At 37.2% G+C, this 27112-nt stretch overlaps 1 protein-coding gene across 1 annotated transcript in view; it reads right to left on the reverse strand.

The window, feature by feature from the left end:
• Positions 1-27112, reverse strand: part of LOC127976587 (arf-GAP with SH3 domain, ANK repeat and PH domain-containing protein 2) — a 70717-nt gene that overhangs the window by 30940 nt on the left and 12665 nt on the right. Inside the window, exons 2-9 of the mRNA XM_052581123.1 lie at positions 22610-22682; positions 10250-10395; positions 9723-9797; positions 4473-4522; positions 1951-2080; positions 1774-1859; positions 918-993; positions 702-788 (exon numbers count right to left, since the gene is read on the reverse strand). Coding sequence (XP_052437083.1) covers positions 702-788; positions 918-993; positions 1774-1859; positions 1951-2080; positions 4473-4522; positions 9723-9797; positions 10250-10395; positions 22610-22682 — 723 coding nt within the window. The remainder of the gene's footprint in view (positions 1-701; positions 789-917; positions 994-1773; positions 1860-1950; positions 2081-4472; positions 4523-9722; positions 9798-10249; positions 10396-22609; positions 22683-27112) is intronic.

Here is a 27112-nt window from a genome sequence, read left to right on the forward strand (position 1 = left end):
CCTATGGTGCAAAGACTGAAGCTGATGATTAGTGGACTTTCCTGCAGGACAGTCATCCCAAAGTACACATATATATATATATATATATATATATATATATATAGTGTAATCCTGAAGTAAACAGGGCAAAAAAATTAATAAAAAAATATAAAAAATAAAATAAAACAAAATAAAATCTAAAATAGGTTGAAAACAAATAAAGTGTACTCCAATAGTAAACAAGGCTGTTAGTAAAATAAAATAGGAAGGTGGGCAATAAATAAATACATGAATAAAGAAATAGATTGATTGGATTTACTGATTATACAGGGATGTCATGTGTAACCTGGATGGCGAGACAAATTGAATTCTTACTTGTTCACGTGGAGTCCAAAAGATTGCTAACTTCTGATTATTTGTATTTAGATTAAATGTGTGTAATCTCTTAATGTCTGTTATCATATATGCCAAAACTAGTTGATTGAGGAAACACTTAAATGTATTGAGAGTGACTAAAGATTAAGAGGGTGAGAAAATTGGCAGGAAGATAAGGCAGTAGTAGAGGCTGATGACCAGTTTCCCATTCAGTGTTTGCTGAGCAGAAGATCTAAACCATTTTCATTCAGACACACTTCAAACTGAGCTATAGACGCTCTTTGAATAGTGCTGTAGTTTGTAGACTGCTGTGAATTGCGTGGGATCTTATTTGAGAAAGGACTAACCTCTTTCTGCTCCACTTGCAGAGTGGTCTTTAACACGTCCCGTAACTGGGTTAGCTGCCTGCGTTCTTCATCCTGTACCTGTTTGATCTGAACACAAATCCAGCAGTGGAAACAGAAGGTTTTGTGAAGGTCAAAAAGAGAATTGACCTAGAGATCAGTGGTGTGAGCCAGTAAAAGGTTGGCATGTCAGTGTTTCAGCTTTGAAAAATCTCTCACCGAGTGCAAGTCTGTAGCGAGTTTCTCTATTGAGGGTTTGAGGTTGTCCACTGCTTTGAGACCATCCTGAAAGAAGCTAGGACAGAAGACATAATGCCAGTTAATTTCCAAATAATTAAACAAACGCTCCATTTTTGTTGAAGGCATGATAAACACAACACTGGAACAACATAGGTCTTTGAGGAAAACATTACAGGATTTTTCTCCATATAGTGGACTTCAGTGGGGGCCAACGGGTTGAAGGTCCAAATTGTAGTTTCAATGGAGCTTCAAAGGGCTCTAAACAATCCCAGCCAAGGAATAAGGGTCTCGCTTAGTGACTATCCGTAATTTTCTAAAAAAAGAAACATTTATATACTTTTTAACCACAAATACTTGACTTGCACTAGCTCTGCGATGCAAGTCCAAACTACTACTTCTGCTTACGTCGTGCTTGACCTTTTCAACATGATTACGCAATGTGTGAAGTTGAGTTTTAAACAGAAGTTAGTGGCTAGTTGTAGTAATAAATGTAAATTCTAAGCTAGTGCGAGATGAGCATTTGTGGTTAAAATGTATATAATTTTTATCTTTTTTTTTTTTGTAAAACAATTACAGATTTTTTCTTTAGATAAGACCCTTATTCCTCCTGTAGAGCTCTTTAATGCTGCACTGAAACTGCAATTTGGACCATAATCCCATTGGCTCCCATTGAAGTACACTATATAGAGAAAAATACTGAAATGCTTTCCTAATAAACCTTAATTTCTTCTTGACTGAAGAAAGACATTAACATTTTGGATGTCATGGGGGTGATTTAATTATTTGTTCGAGCCTTATATTTAAGAGAAAGATTTAGAAACGCGGCCAGACTTACTTGCACTGTGCATGAAAGTATTTGATGAGATTCTGAAGCAAGTCGACACCTTTCTTGATTTTGATTTCATTGACTTTGAGGAGGTACTGTAACAAAACGACAGAGGAGACTGAAGCACATACGCCATAAAAGAAATGCCTATTACAGGATTCTACGATGAAATGAGTCGTCTCTGACCTCACACATCTGAAGCTGAAAGAAACGGCGCTCCTTCTCCATCTCCTCTGCTATCTCCGCTCCACTGATCTCTGTCCGGATCATTCCGTGCTGTCGGGCGTGCTCTTTTTTCTCCTTCTCGATTTTAGAACTGTGTGGAACACATAGACCACCTTAAAAAAAATTTGGACACACAATCGCAAACACACGCACAGGAAACACTCATGCAGCAGGGCATTCTTTTTTTATATGCTCCAGCGGCATATTGTACCCCACGTTACGGATGCAGCATTTCCTCTGCGGGGAAGGAGGGCCCTGCTCTCAGACACAGAATTCCAGAGAGAGCCTCATGCGTTTGGTTTAGGCCTTTATACGCTCTCAGCTGAAGCAGGCTGGCCATTTCTGGAACCTCTGCTTTCAGAGTTTGAAGCCTAGCAAGGAGAAGTGTTTAAGAGATGGCTGAACACTAGAAGCCGTTTCCAAAAAAAAAAAAAAAAACATTTCTTGTCAAAGAAGAAAATGAAAAGGTAAAAAAAAAAAAAAGACTGTGATAAAATGCATCAAGCGCTAAACCAAGTGATGTTAGCATGAGGAGCTGCTTATGACAACAATTTGGATTTCTGTATTAGGTTCAGTGTTGGGGAGAAGCAAGACTATTAACTTAAAGGGTTAGTTCACCCAAAAATGAAAATTAGGCAGCGTTTTACTTACTCCAGAGGCATCTTAGGTGTATATGACTTTCATCTACATTTAAAATATGTATATTTTTCTTACAAAAACGCATCGACTCGCTACAGGAGGCCGTGTGAGACATTTGTTTTTATGGAAGGGCGCTTTTTATTTAGCTTCTTTTGGATTGAAGGAATGCAACACCCGCTGACTGCAATGATAGAGCTTTAAAGATCAAAGACAATTTTTATTATAACTCTGACTGGATTTGTCTAAAAGAAGAAAGTCATATACACCTAGGGATGCCTCGGGGGTAAGTAAAACACAGACTCATTTTCATTTTTGGGTGAACTAACACTTTAAAGGGACTGTTTATCCAAAATAAAAATAATTGACTCTAAAAATCGTATGCATTTCTATCCTCTGCTGAGCACTAAATAAATTTAGTGGGTCTAATGAAAATCATTGGCTTGGTTCCGAAACATTCTTCAAAATATCCTGTGATCCTGTGACATGAGTGTAAGTAAATGAAGACTATCTATTATCTTAATGTTTATAATGATAATTATTACTTTTTATAGTTTCAATGAATTTTTATGCGCTTTTTAAATTCAATGAACCATTTCAAAAAAAGTTTTCTTTTATCTTAAGAAAGAGAAAAAATTAGTGTGTTAGTGTCAAGCCAAATTTTATGGTTATTTTCATGGTGAAAGCAATAAAATACATGATATAAATATTACAACTTATCTTTGACATTACATAAAAAATCCAAAAAGTGGTGTAGTAAAATCAAGTCCAAAGTCCAAAAATATAACTCTTAGTAATAATTAAATTTAATTAGCTTTTTGTTGAGATGTCTCTTTTATTTAAGCAACTTCCCCAATGATTTCTTTAGTAATTGAATGTGTACATCTGACAGATGTTAAAAACAAGCCTAAACAGACTCCCTCATGTCAGTACATCACTTCACCCGATGACTGTAAAGAACAGTCCACCATTTCTCGCAACAAAGATTGTTCAATTTCAAACCAGTTAAACCACAACACAAAAATGGTGGAGTGTTACCTTCATCTTTGGGAGAAAGAAAAACACGCCAAAAAAAATAAGTAAATGTGAATTGTGGTTTGATGTTTCCTGCTGTTCATCTGCTCTCCTGAGCACCAAATTATTTTCAGTGGCAGGTTCATTGTCTCTTAAACAAACACCGCAAGATCTTCAGCATACTCATTAGCAGGATATTTGCACAAATGAAGCCTGCAGCTCAAACTGCAACTTGCGAGAAAGCTGACAGCTTTGCACAGACACAGAGATCGAAGTGAACTCAAACTGTAGCGGCGGTGATGATGAAAACCAGTTTAATGGAGTCAGGGCCAGAGTCACGTTAGAGGGTGATTTCATTTCTTTCTGTCTGGAAACATGAAGGTATCAGTCACAATCAAACACCGGAGATTAGATCCGGCGATGGGGGTGAAACATGTATTTGACTGAGCAAAACTGCCAATGATGGAATACAGCGATGATATTAAAAAATACAGCACCTGGCTTCAACGGTAAATCAATTAATCTAATGACGTGTTGTAAGAAAATATATTACCCTTTCAGTAAAGAATGTCCCTTGCAGCTTGGAAAATATATAAAAAGTGCTACATAAATGTCATACATTGTGGCATGCACAGCAATCAGTGTAATAGCAGAGGATAGGAATACAGGAAGTGAGGTGGTAACAATGACAGCTCATTATCCAGAGTGCTGGGCACCACTGATCCGTCAGTTGACACTCAGGACACCGACATTTCCTTTCAAATGAATTAATTTTCAAGGTTTAAGCAAACATGCACAACAGAAATAAATGAATTCTTAAGAAAATGTCTTACACTTTAGTCTCATAGTCTTTCCAGGCTTTATCAAAGGGCTTCTTGAGATCCTGCAAAAGAAAGAGAGAGGATATTCATTAGACAGGTTTGGAGTATGACTCAACTTTCATTTTGACATCTGCAGCTTAACCCAAATATCTAAGAGAAGGAAAGAAAAAAAAAAAAAAACAGGCCTGGGCAGAAGCATCGTCTCTCAGAACCAGACGTTTTAGTGTCACCATAATGTCTGGTCCACACCGCAGATGCTTTTTGTGTGTTTTTGTGGGTTTTTTTTAACATCATGATACAGCATTGTCACACAGTTCAAACTTGGCTCATTGGTTGTGTGCGGAATGCACTGAAGAACATTAACAACATATCAAGGGTGTTTCAGATTTGATGTATCAGCCAGCCAATCAGATAGCAGCTTTAGTTTTGCACAAAAATGGCAAGGTTTGAAGCTTAGACTAGCTGAAGAGTGGCATAAATTCACCACTCAGATGCCAAGCTCAGTGTGCGCCATCACACATGATGTCATCCTCACAAAGAAAGTACCTGATGTAACGCCAGTGCTGTATTCTGCAATGACATCATTTGAAAGATTTAAGGCAATGTTTCTAGTGTAAACAGAGCATTCTCCAGCAGCTCTACTGAGGGTTGACTCTAATAACAGAAGGCTGTGTTTGTCGAGGGACTTCCTAAGAGTCCTACCAACTCTGTTATTGTGCTTCCATAACAGATGTTGCACACAGCTTGAGTTGTGCTGAAAACAGTCTCATCTGTGCCAGTAATAATGGTTCAGTAAGAGGAGTTTGACAAGAAAATTATTTCCACATTGATTCTCCAAAAATTCCATACTTTAATCAATGTAACAGAAATGAGAAGAGACGAGAAGTGCCCATTTAAATATGAATACATGTATATGTATAAATGATATATAACTTATTTCACGTTACATAATTGTTGGGGTATCAGTGATAGTCAAGAGATATTGCCAATTGTTGATGCCTTTAATGATAGCAAGGCAATTAACTAGGCACCTATCTTTAGCGATGCAGTGCGGAAATGCTTTAGAAACATATGGTATAAACTCAAGCATGTTTAGTGTAGGGCTGAAACGATTCATCGAGTTACTCGATAACAAAAATTCCTTGAGGCCAAAACTCTGCCTCGATACCTTGTTAAATTCCTATTACTATACGTGCAGGGATCTGATTCACACGGACCATTGTTCAATGTTCAGGAAGCACACCATAGCGTGCGATACATTTTTAATTTAGTTGGCGCGATGGCAAAGAGTAAAGCGGCACGATTTTTCGAATGGATGCTTCACCTAAAATGCACTGCAATGCAAGTGATGCAAACCAAATGCAGCGTACTATTGAAAATGAATGTATGTATTTCTGCCGTACCAAACTGCAATGAAGCAACTGGTCTGACTGGGGCTTCACTCTTCCTCACGCACGGCACGCGTGCACACACACACACACACACACACAGGTTGCTAGGTTACCATATCGAATAGGCTCACCCCAGAAATTATATATTATTTGTTAGTAGCCTAATGGTAAATGCTGCAGGTGTAGAAATCTACATAAAACAGATATTTTCAATACCTCCGTTTTGTTTTTAGTTTTTTTAGAAATAAAAGCCAAATGTTTGATCATTTTCAGCCACATCATTTCCGTTATGCATTATTGCATTAATTATCAGATTAATCGATCGATTAAGTGCTAGATTGATCGATTACAAAAAGAATTGATAGCTGCATCCCTAAGTTAGTGTATTTATCATACAGCTTCACTGATTATAACATGTGGTTTTTAAAGTGCATTTTTTAAAGTGCACTGATTATAATGGAAGTGTTTTTTTTTTAAGTGCTTAAAACTTGCGCTGGATGAAAGTCAGTTATGATGTTCTTTGGTAATGTAAATGTTCATTGCTCATTTTCTGTAGCTGCTTCTTGCATAACTGAGGAATTGTAACCATTATAATAACTTACAATGTTTCTATTTAATTGTTATTATGTTAAGTTAAATACATGAATTTAACAACTACCTTACTAACTATTAATAAGCAGCCAATTAGAAGTTTATTCAAGCAAAATTCAATTGGACCTTAAATTAAAGTGTGACCAAAATTACATATTACAATTTAAATAATCGACTAAAAATGTATGTGATCGCACATTATAATAGTGAAATATATTAGAAATCTTAAAATAGACAATTTTGTTATATTTGTTGTTATGGTTTTATATTTTGAATCAAACACGGTGCAACAGAGATGAACAGGCTCATTCATCATACAAGTAAACATTGTGTTTTGGGTTATTCAAACTCAATTACCTATCACTTTGTAATATAACCTCAAAATTTAAAAATATTTTGCCTCACAATAACACCACATTATACAGAAATCTATTTATGCATTTTGCTAAATTAATCTACTTTTAAAATGGTGGCCAGTTGCAGTTCTAGTTTGGGGCTGTTTTTAAAACAGTTTGAATGAGAGTGATTTTTAGGGCTCATTATAAGATGGATCTTAAACCAGCAACAGGGCCACTTCAGGGATTCAGAGAATGACCGTTCAGCAATTTAGCCTATTAACTTGTGAACACAGAAGAGAGTGGACAAAGAAAGACAAAGGGAGGCATTTCTGAATGGCATTACACACTGTCGCCTCGAGCTGCTTCATGTTGCTTTGACTGAACTATAAATCATCATTCCTTACCCCACAGCACCAGGATACATGTCTCAAACAAGCTGAGTCACATAGTGTCACCTGGACTTTCAGAACGCAACATCTATTAGCCAGAGGGGTCTAAAAAAGCTTGAGTGGGTGGGTTTCACAGCTGAGCGGGCTTCAGCGCTGACATCACTCCCTCTGAGACAGACAAAACCGTCCAACTGACTGAACAGAGGAAGTGTCATTCATAAACACACACCGTAAGACAATAGATGCAGCTGAGGAAAACACAGCATCATCATCAAGTTAAGAGATTTTGGCATGATGTCAGCTCGTCTGTGCCTCGGTTTTATGAGGATCGCAACTCTGCCTCCCTCAACATTTTAGATGCCATGCAACTCAGGGTCAAGAAATGGGAAGTTGACGGTTAAACTTTCCGACATATTACAATCCCTAACCATTTACAAGATTAATTAATTAGTATTAACTATCATTGTCACATTCCTCCCCATCTAAAATAGTGATAAGGTAACAATAGTGAAAAAAAATGACTTAATAAATGAGAATTTAACAAACATCTTGAGTAACCGGATGCTACAATCTTCTGCCCCAGAATAAAAAAATAAATAAAAAAAACTTAACTGAAAAATATGTACATTTTAAATAAATTTTTAATTACCAAGAGAACAACAAGTAAACTTACTAAATAATCTAAGAAACAAAAAGGGGCAAAAAAAATTAACACTTCACATTAATGTAGAAGAATATTTAACAGACTATAAAGCCAAAGACAGGTATCAGAACAGATGACCTCATAATAACACCAAAGCCATTTCATTTCAAAGATCCAATTGATGTGTTAATGGTTCAGGTTCAGGTTAATGACTGGAATGACGGCCGAAGACAAGACCTATAATCTCCTCCCATTAGCGGTGTCACCCTAATGTGCTCTGCTACGTCCACAAGAAGCCAGAACTTTTCATGTCCAATCTTTTTTTTTTTTTTTTTTCGTATCAAGAAATATCTGCATCTACATGAAACCACAAAACCGACACAAAACAATGTAGTACACATGCCAGACCAGTACATGGCGCTGTAATTCTGCCACAGAGATGCACTAAAAACAGAGAAGAAGACTTGGACTATGTGCATAAACCTTGTGCGCAGTATACAAACGTAATACATTTATTAATCTGTGTTCATGTTATCTAATAAAAAGACAATCGTTCAGTGTTCTAGTTTGTGTTATGTGACGTAGCGGTGTCTGACTAGGGGCGAGCCGTGGGCTAATGACGTCATTATTTCAGAAAATATACGGATTCGCTGTCCAGACGAAAACACAAAGGCAGTGTTTTCATGTTTATCCACTCTAGGACACGTTTTAAAAAAATATCGGTTTCACTTTCCCAAAACGCCCGATCCATGTGGACAAACATGGAGGGTGCCTGAATCAAGCTTGATGCTAACGCAGACCGTTCTGAGACCATTTCATAAATGCAGCCAACAGTGTGCTCCCAATCAGCTCTACAGCAAACTGACACAAAGCAGGATTTACATCTTCATCCATCAAGTAAATGAATTTAGCCAATGCATTTGGTATGAGAAATAGTACCACTATAGGTGATGTTGTGATTGCTACCTCAGACGGAAAAAGAAGCACTTGTAGGTCACTGTGTAGGTCCAAACACATTAGTTCTCTAATAAGGCCCAATTAATGCCTGTAGGGTCTCACTGATTTGGTTAACCGTGCTTTAATTTTTAACTACACATTTAAAAGAATCACTTCACCTAGGCAGAATGTCTTTTTCAGCCCCATCACAGCGAGACAGAGAAACTGAAGTCTCCTGGGAAACCAGACAAGGAGCTGAGTGAAGCGCCTCATTAAGAGTAAATCACATCAGACTCCCCCTAAGAGCCAACAAGCCGATCACATGGTGCAGAGAAGGTCAGGAGGTCACGATGGACATTAATGAACTGAAGCGGCCTGGAAGGACATTCTGAGAATCAGTCCAGTATAGAGCTTCTACCAGCTGTCTTCTGCTCAAGCGTGTTCGTGTGAGTGTAAACAGACATACAGGGTTCTAAGACTGGTATTAGAGTTTCTGTCAGACATATTCAACCAATGGAATTTTTGGAACACTGTGTTTAAAAGTGGAATGTTGCACTGCTATTTAAATGAGAGTCCAAAGCCCAACCATATCTAGGCACAACATTCAATCAGCCTAACTCGAACACTGTAATATTATTTATCAATAAGAAATATTAGATAATATATAAATACGTATTTTAATATATTGATATAATTAATTATAATCTAATAATAATTGTATAAAATAAAATGAAAAGTCAAATGTTATATATATTATCTGATACATATCATGGGGTAAATTCAGTCACTTCGTAAATTTAACTGACTACGCATGAAACTTGAGACCTGTGTGCCAAGGAATATTATCCATCCATTATGTACTGGCTGATGTGCATGTGTCTGAAACACCTTGAGACAAGCACTGATCAATATGCTGCTGAAAAACTGCCAAAAAGCAAAAGAAACTGTTTATTGGCTTAAAGTAATGAACTTACCCCTTTAACCCCTTTCAGATCTCCCTTTAGCAGACTGTCCAATGGGAAGGTAATGATGTTATTCATGTTCTGAAACTAGAGAGTAAAAGCACCACATTAAAAAATCTCTTTCTTCCCAGCTGTGCAATTGTCTTTCTTTAATTGCAATCAGAGATAAACACAAAGACTAGAGGAAATAAAAAGGTCTGTTGCAGCGGGAGAGAAATTAGACGTTTAAGTGGTATTCATGCAAACATGATGTTAGCGGAATTATTCATTAGCTTTCCTTAAAACAAAATCACAATCAAGACAACATCCTAAATCATAAATTACAAAGTGACTGATAATGTTCAGCTTAATATATTTTTAAGTAGCAGCACTAGTAACTCCTAAAACACATTCATGAAAGTTGATCCACCCAGTAGGCCAATGACTCCAGATCAGTTTTTGGGCCCAGAGGTCAAGGCATGTTAACAGCAAAAGGTAGGATATCTGAAACCAATTTGCTCTATATAAATATCACATAAATGCACAATAAATGTCCTCACCAGGTTCTTGAAGAGGGCTGTGAGCTCCTTTGTGAAGACTGAGAACTTCAGGAAGGCTGATCCCAAGTCAGGGTCATCTCGGTAAACACAGTTCTCTCCAAACTTCTCCAGAGCTTGAGTGTACTGCTCCTCGTTCTCCACATGAGCTACAAACAGAATGTCAATGTAGTTTATATCAATGTAAATCCAACAATGCTTAAAACATTCTTTAATCAAATTAAAGGGAAAGTTTACCCCAAAATGAAAATTCTGTCATTAATTACTCACCCCCATGTCGTTCCAAATGCGTAAGACCTTCATTCATCAGAACACAAATGAAGACATTTTTGATAATAAAACCATTATTTCTGTTTTCTTTGTGCACAAAAAGTATTCCCATAGCTCCATAACATCATGGTTGAACCAATGATGTCATATGAACTATTTAAATAATGTCCTTACTACCTTTCTGGGCCTTGAACTTGTTTATTGTTTTGCTGTCTATGCAGGGTCAGAAAGCTTTCAGATTTTCACCACAGATATCTTCATTTGTGTTCTGATGAACGAAGGTCTTACTAGGTTTGGAACAACAGGAGTGTGAATATTTTTTCAGTGAACTATCCATTTAAATATGGCAACGAAATTGTATGTAATGATCTAAAATAATTAGGCTTATTAAAGGAACACTCCACTTTTTTGAAAAAGTCATTTGCCAATCTCTGTGTCTGGCGCTAGCACTTTTAGTTTAACTTAACACAGATTATTGAATCTGATTAGACCGTTAGCATCTAGCATCATAGATTAGCGTTTGGTCATTTATGATATGTTAGCATCATAAATGACAAAAGAGTTTCTATATTTTTCCTATTTAAAACTTGACTCTTCTGTGGTTACATTGTACACTAAGTGAAAAGTGAAATGAAAAGTTGTGATTAGCAGCTGCACCCATTATTAAGCTGAAATGAGAGTATAGTTTCTAGCCATATCGGCCCAAAAAATCTGAACTTTTAATTATCCGTCAGTCTTAGTACACAAAAAATATAAAAACTATTTGGTAATTTTTGAGTGAGATGCTAATGGTCTAATCAGATTCAGTGATCTATGCTAAGCTAAGCTAAAAGTGCTACCGCTAGACCCAGAGATCGGCTGAATGGATTCGAAAATGGTAAAACTCAACTGTTTAACTCTAGGAGAGTTGGAAAAGGAGCCCATTTAAAAAAAATAGTGGAGTGTTCCTTTAAGCTCTACACAAACAAATAAGCCTAACATTCTTCACAGTCACAGTATTGTGTTTGTCTCCTCTAACTTATTGTTTTTTCCAACTATTGGTTTCTTTCCTCTCTATTGTGTTGACATGTATTCCAGGATTATCAGTTATCGTCCACCTAATCACTAATACGTCCAAACATACTCACAAAATACACTATTTATTGTTTTAAGGAGTCTTTTCCACACTCTGCTCATTGTTATTGTACGATGAGACAAAAAGACCCTGATAGGGCCTGATGGAAACTTAAATCCAAAAACCCAGAACTTCCTCTTAATTCCATCAAACTCCCAGTCGACATCCTTTCCAGGGGCGAAGAACGAAAGAGGTAAAACAAGCAAGTGTGTAATTCACTCGCGCAGTGATGTTGCAAACTCCCCATAGTTAGTCTGCAGGGAAAATGTGTAATTTACAAGTACAGGCATGTTATAAAATGTCGGGATGCTAGTCAATGTGCAAGCCTGTTTGTAATCAACGCCTGGAGCTTTTCAAGCCTCCCTTGTGGGTGACCTTCCTCCCACAACTAGTTAATGTCATTGCCAAGAATAGACATACAATTTCACTATATAGTCGATCACCTATTATGAATAATTCAGTGTAGCTTGTGAAAGTCTCCTTGAGAGCTTTCTCTTTAGGTGACCTATTGTCTCTCAATAGGACGTACACAATGGGAAAGGAAGTGAGATGGTGCGCTTTCGTTCTAAAGCCAGTCCAGAACTGGGGCCATGTGGCGACAAGACTGAGCAAAACAAAAGGAAGACCTGGAAATGCACTCCAGCAGATCTGAGCACTCGTGTGCTTGAGGAGACTTGGAGTGCTGCCCAGGTCACAACAACAGGCACGGTAATTAGATACAGGACAATAAGGATAATGGATATGCGATGGCCGTACGCCGTGGAAATTCCATTCGAATGAAAGCACCGTTCCTTATACCTGACTGGGAAAGCAGGATAGGGCACCAGTTTTTCTTGTATGCCCTTTGCCTGTTCAGTTGATGAATGGCTGCACCTGCTTCAATTACAAATGAGAGCACAAATGTGCAGTATATGCATCAGTAAAATTGCTAACTCTAACTCAAGGAGTCCAAACTTCTATTAGTTTTATCTCTGTAATATCTCTCTGTATCTCAGGATTTTTTAACATTGAAACTAGCAAGTTGTTGTGTGCTCTGTGTGAATGAGTGACGGAGATGCGCGGCTTCATTTACTATACACATACTGAAGTGTGTGCAACACTTGAGGTGTTTTCAGCCTCTGCTGCCTCAATATATGAACATCTTATCATTTCTTGAGTAAAACTATACCATATACAATCAGAAACCTAAAAGTCTTCACATCAACCCATCAAAATAAAAGTTTGGTTTAACTTGAAGAAACTGTGACAGAAATATCACTTAATGTAATGGTAGTACTACTACTAATCAAATTATTTTTTAAATATTATTTTTAAAGGAATATTTACCAGAATTTTTTTTTTACGAAACTTCATTTAACAGTTATTTTTTTTAAATACACAACACAGTAGTAATGTTTTTTAAATAACTTGTTTTAAATTAATTAGAGATGATTTTTGATGATTAATATTTAATAAAACCAATAAAATGGAATCCAGAAAATTTATGGAAATTAATGGAATTTGGTTAAAAAAAAAGGAAAACATTTCATAGGGCTTTACAAATGTAATATCGTTGAAACCATTAATTTAACCATTAAAACAGAGTCTACAAAAAATTAAAAAAAAAAAATGGAATCCAGAAACATAAAAAAATTAAAAATGGAATTTGGAAAATAAATAAAAAGGAATTCATCATCCCATTTTTTTATAATGTCTCTCTTAAGCCCATTCATGCAAACCCTTGTCAAAGCTGGTGTCTATTATTGTTGCAATATCTAGTTTTGTTTTTTCATCTCTCCACAAATTATACTGATTTCAAAATGGGTGAAAAACAGCAGTCTTAAAAAGCCGTATAATGTTTGCAATGGCATTCAAGTTGATAATACACTTAAAAATTATGCCCGAGTAGATGCATCAATAGTGCGGGACAGACTGAATTAATACTCTAAATAAGAATTAACCTTCACTTACCAGAAGGATTTCCATTGAATTACTGTAAAAGTGCTTTTCCTTCACCAATATGATTTGCTGTCTACAGGCATTAAGTTAATGGGAAAAAAATATATTTTACCAACTACTTGGTAGAGTACTCAGTCACACCCCTTGGCAACAACATTCAAAGCTCCTTCCAATCACTATGGATGACAGCATTTGCTTAATACATTTAATATTATTTGTAAATTCAAGATATTGGATAGATTCATTGTTTGATCGAGTTATGACAGGCTCTAAAACTAAAAACCTGAAACATACACCTTTCTCTCTCCAGCCTACTGTAACATTTACAGACACACTCTCTGACAGCAGGAGGAAGGAGAACAGTGGGAGAGAGTCTGATTATGAGCTGTGAAGACCCTTTCCTTCAAACCACCTGCTGCATCACCATGACTCATCGCATTTTATTACAGGCTTGCAGACTTTCACTCAAAGTTTGCGTGAACCGGAAGTTGCTGTCGACTTTATTTCAGTCTAGTGACGTATTTCCAACTGAAACAGTATATTCAACAGAGGGCATGGTTTTATTTTTGAGCTTCTCAATCTAACGGTTGGAGAGTGCGTTTAAGGATATTCTGCCAAAGCCATCAAACTGATGTCATCAAAAAAGGAATTCCGTTCCAGAGGGAAGTACATTTTCAGATTTTGATTAAAGATTACAAAAACAAAACAAAAAATTCAGCGGATTAACTTGCACTGATTAATTGTTTACATCAAGACTAACAATGTGCGCTAGTGAAGTAAATAAAGTTCATGTTGATTTCATGCAGACTTAAAAAAAATTCTTTATTGGCACATGGTACATTTTCATTCCACAAAAGGTGCTTTACAGTGGAAAAAGGTTCTTTAAATTATTAAAATATACTACACACACACACACACACACACACAGACACACACAAAAATGGTTCTTTTAAGAACTGCACTGTAAGGTTCTTTGGGGAACCAAAACTGATTGATAACATTGATAATGCCTTCCTGTCTATTTTTAACTGAAGAATTTACTGGACTAGGAAACTTTTATTTACAATTTTTATAGATGTGAATTGACTGTATTTATTTGTTTTTCATTTACTACTTCAGAATTTATTTAAACAACTAGCTAAACACACAATTAATAGCATTCACATTGACATTCACGGTAGGGCTCTTCACATGCAGGCTGGTTTCCAGCTGATGTTATGACAGTAAATCTCCCAGCCAGGCGGTGTGTGTACAGACTCTACACCGGCTGTGTTTGGCCTTTAAACATGCCGTATTGTTTTCTGCTGCATTGGCTGACTGCGCATTTGGATCAGCCTATTGTTTTTAAAGCGACATATGAGCTCTACACATCTTCCACTCATCTGCAACGGCAAAACTCTAGTTCCTCGCTGTGTCCTTCCTCACTGTAACTCAACCCTAGCAGGCTTTCCATGCTGTGGCCGTCTGAATGACTGCTTCATTAGCCTGTCTAACGGTCACCTTCAAAAAAATCCACCAGTTAGGGCAAAGACACAATCTTTAAGCATTTGAAACGCACTATTACACATATAGTATACGGTGTTCCTTTTAAATCTTTTTTTTTTTTTTTTTTTTTTGGCTACCGACTTGCTGAGCTTATGATGTGGTTTCAGATGTTTGTGAACTCAGATAAGTTTGTAGTGGAGGAGGGGTTGGTCCATGTGAGTAATGCTTGAGTCATTTAAACACCTGTGTACAATGTACCTGGTTTATAGGGTTTGAAAAATCCCCCTTATATGTCACAATCTACTCCTGGAGTTTATATAGAACCAGGTCGACACGTTTTAATGCTAAATAAACAGAATTAATGCAATACAATAATAAAGATGGTTTCAAGACTCATATTTGATTGGACATTCCAAGAGTGTTCAACAGCACTAGCATTTTTTGCCATCTCACTCGGCTTATCTGTGTTTGTGTGCCCCAGACAAACTGTCAGGAGATTTTCAGGTTATATTGTTATGCTAGGAGGTTGTGATAAGCAGACTTTCTTTATAAATGAGTCATTTGAATCACAACTGATTCGTTCAAAAACTCTGATTCATTCTGGAATGAACGTCTAGTAATTCTCTACTATATTGTAAGCATAAACAATATGTGACACAATGTCCAAATTCATTGTATTCATAGACATAAAAAGTACCTGGATGACCTATTTAGGATGAGATTTTGAAGTGCACATCCACAGACACTTAAGTATCCCATGAGGTCATAGGAGAGGAGTTATGAATGCAATTCAACGCCATAAATCACATGCCAAAATGGCAGACGTTGTTAATCTGCATATTATTTATACTACACATTCATACAATATAAAACAGACTTTTAACTGTCAGAAAATAAAGTTCTTCACCAAATGTAGTGCCTACTAAGAACGTATGTGCTTTCAGAGGCAGCTAGAGTCTGCATTTCCATTAAAGATTTGAACAAACCTTTTGCGATATTTTATAGATGTTGGAGAAAAAAAATTGTAAAATGATAGCGTTTCCATTAACTGATCTTATGTGACTAAAATGTAATTATTTCCTCTTACGATAAGTCATGGCAACAGGGGTTGGTAGATTAACATGCATCGAAGCCATCGCACTAGCCATAATTTTTAATCATAGGAAACATAGTCGTGCATCTTTAGTGAAGCAGCACAGAGGGCCGCATCTGGGATGCTTCTGAAACTAAGGGGTTATCCAAGCATTAATGGTGGCCACGTATGAGGCGTTTCTTGAAGGTTTTAGTTATAGTTAAAGAATTATCATGTGAGTTTTACATATACCAGATGACCTGTAATTGCGAAAAACAAAACAAAAAAAAATTCCATTGCATTTTTGCGGAATATTCTTTTTACAAATTTCCTGAAAGACCACCTTATGCGAGTGTAGAAACTTTTTCGATATATGGGAGTTTTCGCGAAATTTACGTGTTTCCATTGGGTGTAAGTTGCAATTTCAATTTGCGCAATTTCTTAATCTTTAGTTTTGTGAATATCGTCACCTGTAACTCCAAACAAATGCCGCGTTTCCACCGAAATTACCCGGAACATTTGTACCAGGAACTTTTTTTCCCAGGAACTTTTTTCCCCCCAGACCTGTTGCTTTCTGCGTTTCCACCGCAGTGTAAAGTACCGGGTAGATTAGGCAAATAGACTGGTGACGTAGGTCCGCGCGCGTTTCTCAATACAAAGTACCGCTGATAAAAAATAAAAAAAAAACGCTAATTTTGGACGTGCATCCTAGGTAGTTGGTTCAGACTTTGTGCATTCGTCTCGGGAGTGTGAAGTCCGCTACGACGCAAGTCCGGTAAATGTATAAACAGCAGCGTACTTGATAACTTCAGTCTGCTCGTCATGGCTACTGCAATTTTCCTTACTGTATATTTACAATAGAACGAAATATGATATCAAATACCACTGCCTCCTTTCTTTTTCATTTAAGCATAATAACTACTGCAGGAATGTACTTAGTTCAGGGAAATGTGTATATGCAGCCATTACAATGAAACGAAATATTATATAAATTTGCCTTTTTTATTTTCATTTTAACATATAGATAAATTGAATACAGACCAAAGAAAACCTGTTAGATTTACCCCGCAGCTGAATTATATGTTATGTTTAACCACTAAAGACACATCAGAGCCAGCGGCACATATCAGAAGGTCTATCCCAGGAGAGGCTGCTCTCTGCGGATACATGAGGACTGAGCTCCCGCTGATCGAGTGGAGCTCACCGTCGCAGAGATCGGCGAAACACATTTTTAAATAGGCGCTGTCTTTATAAATAAACCATAGATTTGAGTTTGAAACAACTACATTCTCGCCTGAAATACTTTTAAATAACATTTCATGACACAATAACAGTAATATTTGAAAATTATCCGAATGAATGGTGGTTGAACTCAACCAATGCTGCGTGAACTCAGATCGCTTTGGCTACTTCAATTTTCCCCTCAGTATATTTACAATAAAACCAAATAGGATATAAAATACCATTGCCTCCTTTCATTTTCATTTAAACATAATAACAGCTGCAGAAATGTACTTAGTTCAGGGATAAGTGTAACGTTATATACAGCCATTACAATGAAAGAAATATTATATAGACTTGCCTTTTTATTTTCATTTTTACATATAGATAAATTGAATACAGACCAAAGAAAACCTGTTAGATTTACCCCGCAGCTGAATTATATTTTACGTTTAACCACTAAAGACACATCAGAGCCAGCGGCACATATCAGAAGGTCTATCCCAGGAGAGGCTGCTCTCTGCGGATACATGAGGACTGAGCTCCCGCTGATCGAGTGGAGCTCACCGTCTATGAGATCGGCGAAACACATTTTTAAATAGGCGCTGTCTTTATAAATAAACAACAGATTTGAGTTTCAAACAACTACATTCTCGCCTGAAATACTTTTAAAATTACATTTCATGACACAATAACAGTAATATTTGGAAAATGTTGATCCGAATAAATGGTGGTTGAACTCAACCAATGCTGCGTGAACTCAACCAATCAGAATGTTTAGCGCCAAAGTCCCGCCGCCGAAAGTTCCGGAACTTTGAAAAAGTACCACCTCGCCAGCAGGGACTTTCTGGGGGGCATTTTTTTACCCGGAACTTTTATTTAGGTCCTGGTTCCTGCGGTGGAAACACACCAAGTACCGGACCAAGTCCCTAGTTCCTGGGTAAAGTTCCTGCGGTGGAAACGCGGCTAAAGTAATTTGTCATCAGATCATTGTAATTAGCAAAAATAGTATTTATTAAAAATGTCCCTATTTTGAACTATGCTCAAGTCCATCCATTACTTGAAAGTAGCATCTAGTTTGGCTGCTGGGAAAAGATGATTATTACATATGGGGGTTTCCAAGGAAAAGTCTGTGAGTTTAAATGCTTGTCTAAAGGGATTAAATATTTAGAGAGTGGAAATTACAACTGGACTTGAGGAAAACTGTGATGGGGAGAATGGTGACTTCATTGTATTCTGCACCGTCCACCAGTGATGCTGATTTACAAGATTTAGCCTCCACTTCAAACCATTCTATATGTGGGGACTGAGGTCTACTAGACATGTCTACTAGACATGTCTGTGAAACACTCAGACACCTGATGCCAGCTCAAGGTTTCATTATTGGCAAAAGCCTCCAGTAGGCCTCAGGCTCCAAACAGACACAGGAAAGATGCTCCGGTTCCATCAGCATCTCATCCTCCTTCACTTTCTCCCATCCTCTCTAGACAGCTTGCAGATCGATGTCAGCAGTAGACACTGATCATCATGCATAAATAATCCAGGACTGTAAAACAGAAGTGCCTGTTTCTTGGGCTGAAGAGAGAATGCTCTGACGTGTCAGGAGTGAGAGCTGATCTCCTTCGCCTTACTCAAGACACAATGGCAGCTTATTTAACAGATGAGATGGCATATGGAGACACTAAATATATATACTAAATAATGTGCTTCTTTAGGATGTTTTTTTTTTTTTTTTTTTTGGCACAACTGGCAAATTAACACTTTTGTCGTCCTGAGCTCTTCGCAACATCTGCTGAGATAATGATAAGAAATTTTAAATTCAGGGGTGTTCAAATTCTCAGCAGACCTTCACTGCTCTCTCCACCTATTTCTGAAGCTCTGCACATGACCCAGTAGTTCAGATCGCTCTGATCAGGAGATTTGTCTCTTGCAATCTCTGAGAGATTTACATACATCCTGGGCTGTCCGGCCTCTCTAAAGCCAGCTAAGAGCAGATGTCCTGTTCCTCACTGATAACATAATGTGTAAAGAACAGAGAAATTAATCAAACTCGCCCAGAGTCACCAGCCTGTAAGCAGAGATTCCCTGATTTATCTCTGCAGAGCAACATGATGTTCCTATGAAGGCTTATGTAACAATGCTTCCTTAATGAATAACTACTTTTGACCAATTTTATAAGACATTTTTTAATTGGTCATTTTCTAATGTTGTTGTATACTTCATAATTAATGCACATTTCCATGTTTTTAAACATTTAAAAAACACTGATTTCAATGTTTTGAATCCTAATTTTACTTGTAGCACTTAAAACCAATTATTTTTTTATTTTGGTTTCATTTATATATATATATATATATTGATGTTTAAATTTAAACTAAACTGATTTTAGTTTTTAGTGTTTTTTATTTATAAGACAAAATAGTATAAATTGGCAAAATAGGAGCCTTCATTTAATCTGATATTGAAACACTGTATGGATATCTAATACAAGTCAGGTGTGTTTATATCAGTAAAATGCAAATAAGGATCAGGTTTGCAAATGATTTTCAATGAGAGTTCATGGAATTTGAATTTGCATAATCAAATGAGTCTAACAGATCCTGCTGGAGTGAATTGACACAAAAGCACCGATACCCGCAAACAGGAAAAAATAATGGAGCTATGGCTCTGGGAATCCCATCAGCACGAATGGGTGACGGTTAGACATGAAGGGTGCGTCCTGGCACAGCTGTCCCCTGGGGTGTGGGAGACAGCTGTCCCACCGTAACAGAGCCAGCAGTGTTCCTGGAAAAGTGTCGATCAGCAGAGCTCGCATGTCTGGGCCTTCTTGTGCAGTCGAAACAAACTCAGCGTGTGAATGAGCCGTGTTGTCATAGGCAGAGACAGGCGGCACAATGGAGAGGCTCAACATCAACCCGGCAGCGGGTACAAAGAACTGCCCTTCAGTACACGCTAATAACTGAAGCCATTCAATCGAGCATCACTCGGAAACACTGTAAAACACTACATATATCCTGGGAAAAGCGCAACTAATGGAAGTCGCCTTCTACGGAAGTTAAGCGTGAAGATAACAGCCTGTTAACGCTGGATCCTAAACAGATGCTTCTGAGTAAAGCCGCATGTGTATTTTGGGTTCCCGAGTTTTGGACTAACCAATTAAGATTTGTTTTGCATGATGTAAAAATAGCCCCGCCCACAGTAAAAATATTTTAAATCCAAAAATCAACCAATGGAAAATGAAGTTTCGATAACCCATGGTATGGCAGTAAAGTTCCTTGCCAGAACCTTTCCGTCGGTCTTAGTATATGGATTAACTAAAGAAGAGTTTCGTTTTAAATAGGAAAAATATAAAAACTCTTTGGTCATTTATGAGCGACATGCTAATGGTCTAATCATATTCAATGATCTATGCTAAACTAAGCTAAAAGTAATCTGCTGAATGGATTCGAAAATGGTAGAACTCAACTGTTTAAACCCAGGGTAGTTGGAAAATGAGCCTATTTAAAAAAAAGTGTAGTGTTCCTTTAAGTTGCCTTTTAAAGGTGCTGTTTGTAGGATTGACACCAAGTCAATCACTTTATATTTATACACTTTATACACTACACTACACTTTATATTTATATACACACACACTTTATTTATCTAACACACATACTTAGTATACACTTACATTTTGCACACAATATATATGTACATAACTTCACTTTGTAATATACCTGCCTACAATTGTCATTTGTATATTGTCATTCACTGTCTACATATTTGTATTTTTTATTCTTTTATTATGTGTTTTATGTTCTGTCTCTGTCATTCTGTTGTACTGCGGAGCTTCTGTCACGAAAACAAATTCCTCGTATGTGTAAACATACCTGGCAATAAAGCTCATTCTGATTCTGATTCTGATTCTGAAGTGGTTGAACTAGATATTGTAGTCCAAATTCAAAATATTGGAGAGTGTTTTCTTCACCCGGCCTGTCCTCCTCAGACTTGACGCACACACAGGTTGACAGATTGACAAGACCAACAGGAACAAGCGCACTTGACGATGAATGAAATGAAATGAATTCCATTTTGTTTTCCACCAACTTGCAACCCCAGATGCTGAAATACAATCGGGTAAACTGGCAGTGGGCGGGTCTCACAAACAAGACTTTCCGACATTCTGGCCCCGAACACACATTTTCAAAGGAGAATAACTGACTGTAGTATTGTTTTTTCAGATAAACAAAGATGTAAACTTTGTTTCTTAAATATCTGCAAGCATATTATGTTTTTTTATACTTTAGTAGAGTCAAAAACGTACATACAGCATCTTTAAGTTGAGTTTTATATAGATGAGGAGCAGGAATTCAGTCCAATGTGTTTGTAGTGTGGGTGGAGCTACTGTCACAACTTCCACTGATCTAAATTCCTTCAATTTAATAAACAGGAAATGAGCACCATGTGACGGTTACAATACAGCCATGAAAACATGGAAAAAAATAGCCTTCTTTAATAAGTTTAGAAAATGTCAAATGTAAAGTTATTTTTATATTAAATATTTATGTTTAATAATAAACGTGTAATATTTGTTTAGAATCCTTAATATCAAAATAATACAGTTTTAGTATTAAAATATTAAGACCAAGTAGGTATAAGTAGTTTTTTTTTTTTTTTTTTTTTTGCAGCAAAGCACAGTCACTATGGAATTTTTTTAAATTAATTATTTCAAATATTCAATATTTATAATATGAAATATAATTTTTGTATTAAAATACTTTTTTATTATTTTAATTTAATTATTTTAATTTAAGTTTTAAACGCATAAAACATTAAGAGCAAACTGTTTTTAATATCAACTTGTTTCTTATTTTTTATTTATACTGTGCTTGTGCAAACAAACTCAATTAAAAAAAATATCACTTGCTGGACGTCTAGTTGACCATCCCTCTGCCTAATCCCTAGTCAGTACATTGTATCAGGACTCTCTTCAAATTTCACTAAGCACTTGAAAACCCATAGAGAGGCAGAGCATCTCTAAAAAGGGAAATCAAACAAACTACCTACTGTCAGTTCCATTCCAAAGGACAAACTCTGTTTTTCAGCATGATCAACAACCTATCATGTATCAAAAGTGTCACCTATAGATAAAGCCGAGTACATTCCTCGTATCAGATGGATGTGCAGATGTGCTCCAGAGATTTCCTGACTGTAATCCAATCAGACAGCGGCCAGATGATGAATGACAGAGAGACGAGGCAGTGAAGAGGCTGAGATCACTTACCCAGACCGGAGGTGTAAATGGCCTTAACGGACTTCTTCATCTTGTAAAGGACACTGCGGTCCACATCGAGGGCCTAAACACAGAAACAGAAAGAAACGGAGAGATATAATATGTGCATCCCAAAGCCTTTAGGACATTAATACAGATCCACATTAACAATAGTCCTACTGCACCACACACATTTATCAAAGACCCTTAATTATCTTTATGTTACATTCAAATATGAATCTCACACTTACACTGACCCAAGTGTGTGTGTGTGTGTGTGTGTGTGTGTGTGTGTTCATGGGGCCAGACCCTGCTGTCTTCAGTCTGCAGGTGATTCATTATTCAAAAGCAAGCTCCTAAAAATACTCCAAAACAATCTCTGCACTGCAGGAGCAGCGGAAGTCTGCAGGCAGGACTGCACAGCTGAATCTGTGCATATTCACAAAACAAACCTCTGCAGGAGCACCGCATCGCAGGACGCAACACACACACACGCACACAGCAATACAGCATTCCAGAAGAGTACGAAGCATAAGCAAGAAAATAACAGACTTTAAAGGATAAATCTGAGTGTTGTTATTGTACACAGTTTAATGGTTCAATTCAATTGTGATTCAAAAGCTCTTGATTTGATTAATATATATGATGTAACCACATTTATTTGGATTTGTTACAGTTATAACGTAATTGTTGATTACATATGAAAGACATGCTTGCTTCAATAAAATGGATAACTCTTCATTACTCATTTCACAATATAACATTTTATTATTTCTTTGAGTAAAAGGCTACATTTTGTTATTTTTCAGCCTTTTGACAATATCTATGTATATCTGCTCTCAAATGGCTTGAAAGGGTTAAAGAGAACAAAACATATTCGAAACATGCCAAAAAATGTTGAATATAAAATTATATTGATTGTATTTATATGTTCCTAATATAAGAAAACTTAAATAACTGTAAAATAAATAAATAAAATCTTGCCTTCGTGTAATCTTTAAATAAGAAATCAGTAAATTTGGTCAACTGAAACCGATTCATGGAAATGAATCACATTTCTTAACTTTTAATGCTACCTTTTTTTTTATAGTCATATAATCACAAAAATATTTAGACCAAATTATGCAGCCCTACAAACAAGTTCAGCAAAACCTGTTTTTTAATTAACAAACACACACATTTTTGCACAATAAAATTGCAAAAACAAACAATTATGATTTAATTGTTCGTAAATCATGCAGCCCTGACAGCATACCATTCAGTACCACAGCAGGGTGAAACCTAAAAAAAAATATGATACCAAATCAAAAATGTGCATCAGGCATTGAAAAGGGAAGTAGTGTCTCAACATAGTAGTTTCTCTACAGAAGCAGCCCAGTTCAGATGCGGTCAACCAATCACACATCCTCCAATCACCTCCCAGTACCTCCACGCTGCTTATAATACCTCAGACCTCCAGATAACCCGAATGAAACACTGGCCTCAACATCCTCTGCCTTTGGGCCCTGTTCACAGGAACCTCCGCTGCTCCCAAAATAGAAGAATGTAAATCCTGCTTTTATTAAAAACGCTGTGTAATATTTATTGTCATAGGAAAGCTTTCTAGATGCTCGTCTGACGGCTGGCCGTGTTTAAATTTAGCGGAGCGTTCGGTTTCAGAGCGGTAGGTAGACTGACAATGCTTTTACTGTTAGCCCGACCGTGAACCACCAAAACCAAGACGCCTGACAAAGCAAAATAAGGGTTTACTAAGAAAACAGTACAGTTATTAATAAACCAAATGATTTCATAAAAATAGAAAGAAATTTACATTAACACCACATTAGCTAACCATAGTTTTGTGAAACTACTACCACTTCAGTAACCACCGCCTGTCTCTTTACAATACTGTAATGCTCCGCTACAAAACTTAAGAGATATAATAAGAGTCTGATGTTAGAATGCTGCAAACTCTAAGAGCTTGATACAAATCACATTCAAAAAAACAAAAGTGACAGTTAAGACATAATAATGTTAATAAGGTACATTATGTTTCATATAAATGCTGTTTTTAAAACATTCTACTCAAAGAATACCGAAAAACTAAATCTACAAGTTTCCAGAAAAATAACTTTGGTGGTAAAATGATGGCATCAGATGACAATAACATGGTCATTTAGTAGCTGTGCTATTAAATATAGGCCTATTTCACATTAAATAATGAATTCCTGATGATGTTTTCCAATGAATCCTCCATTTTTATGGAACAATTCAACACAAAACTGTCAATTTCCTGTCCATAACAGAACAAAGCTCTTCTATTGCCACACAAAACCATTTGTTTCCTTTTTATGTGCAGAAAAGGCTGCATTAGAGATGTGCAGTAAAATCTGACAGAATGATCGAGTAGCTCTCTGTCATCTGAAACCGCTATCAGCCTCCATTTATCTTCATCTCTACGGACCCTCTACTCCTTCACTTAATCTCATTTTACTGGCCTTTATCTATAAGTGAGGCACTCAGTCTGGACAAACTGAGGCCATGTTTTAATGAACGCACATCTCGGAAGGAGATTTGACTTTTGCATTTCCTAAGCTACACCTTCTAGTGAATCCAGAAGGGAAAATTCAAGGCATGAATCTCTTTCCACAGCTCATGGAGTGCTGTTATGACAACACGGTGGTATTTTTCAACATTAATCTTCATCGGTTTTGATTTAAATCAGTGAGGCACTAAACGGGGTCCTTGAAAGAATGCAGAGGACAGAACTGAATAGGCTAAGTGCCTATCAAACTTCATCAGTCAGCGTTAGCAGAGAAACGAAGAGGGACACACCAAAAGAGACGCATATACCACATTTAGCTTTCGAGCGATATTTTCACTATGTTGGAACACATTCTGACAGACTCCTCTGTGAGAGTGTTGGGTGTTAAATAAGCATGCAGGGATAGACAAGATGTTGTGTTCGGGATTCTGACAGTGTGAAATGAATTACACACCTGCCTCACACTCGCTCTTGATCTGTGGAAATACCTCACTTCATCTGAAACTGAAAAGTGTCCTCTGAAAAGCCTGGTATACATCGTACAAGAATCTGTAGAATCTTTAAAAATATTTCCATGAGTTTAGTTATTATGGGGACATTTCCATGTCCCCAAGCATGACGCAGCACAAAACGAAACATGATTGGTTGCTTTACCTGTCAATCATATGGCCTCTTGGGCAGGCCTTGGCCATTCGAAGTGGCCAAGGTTCCCAGACCTTCTGCAGCCAGTATGAAGAGAGACTAGCTGCTGTTATGGTCTTGCGACCAAAGATAGCCTGCCAAAATTTTACTGGCAGTGTCAACGTGACGTGGTGTTCAAGCTTGAATACCATGGAGAAAAAAAAAAAAGGAAAACTAGTATGTGGATACTGATGACATAAATTAATCTACACAAACTTGCATCGTGCCCTACGATTTAATAGAGCCCCTTTCACACTGCCATTCCGGCAAATACACGGGTAAAGTGTTCCGGCAATTGTTCCTGGGTTGCTAGATTTTGAACTTTCACACTGCCAGTGATTACCCGGGATATGTGCGTGCTTTCACACACAACCTGTAAAGATCCCGTAACGACACGTGACCTCAGGGCATGACGTGTAATGTACGAGTCGAAAACGTTAGGCACGTTATACTTTCACTGAAGCAAGCGAGGATCTTGGCATCATCTCGGAAAGTGAGGAACTAACTGATCTCTGCTTCATTACAGTTTGCACCTATTTTTTTCATCGCGAACATTGATCTTTCTTCAAAACAGCCGGTAAAAGAGTCACTCGATAACGCACGTCATCACTTTGACACGGCATTAGATCTGGCTTTTGTTCACACAGCACTCATCCCGGGTTGAACCCGACAAAGTTACTAGGTCCCTGACCCGGGTTCAATGCTGAAATCAATCCCGGGACGTGTTTGCTTTCACACAGAAGGTGACCTGGCAATGTTCCGGTAATTTGTCGGGTCCGACATGCAATGTTAAAGGGGTTTAGTTGTGATCATCGTAGGGTCTACACACATCATACCCAGCTTTATTTGATCCATTCAGAACAGTGGGATTTGTAACAATCTCATAAGATAGCTGAATTTGCACAGTCTGTGGAAGGTATAAGAGTTGTACATTTGTGACCACTCATATGTCCAAATGCTTGTTCAGATTTACATATCAACACCTTTACAGTCACTCAGCATAATAGTACATTGAGATCAGCTGATCACAACAGAGGTCATTTACAGAGATTGAGCGAGTTTGCAAAAAAAAGAAAAGAAAGGCATCATAGGAATGATTACACCCATATTCTGTACTCCTAGAGTCATGCAGCGACTGTTTCAGATGGTTCAGTTCAATTTGGTGAATTGGTTCAAATTCGATTTGCTAGCTCTACCAGCCAGTGTGGGAGCACTGAGAAATTTACACTTGTGCTAAACATTGTTCAAGTAGTGAGGTCAGGGAGGTGGAAAATGATCCAGTAAATTGGAATTACAAAATTGTATTTGAT

The sequence above is a fragment of the Carassius gibelio genome, chromosome B17 (genome assembly GCF_023724105.1).
Source record: "Carassius gibelio isolate Cgi1373 ecotype wild population from Czech Republic chromosome B17, carGib1.2-hapl.c, whole genome shotgun sequence".
In the NCBI taxonomy this organism is placed as follows: Eukaryota; Metazoa; Chordata; class Actinopteri; order Cypriniformes; family Cyprinidae; genus Carassius; species Carassius gibelio.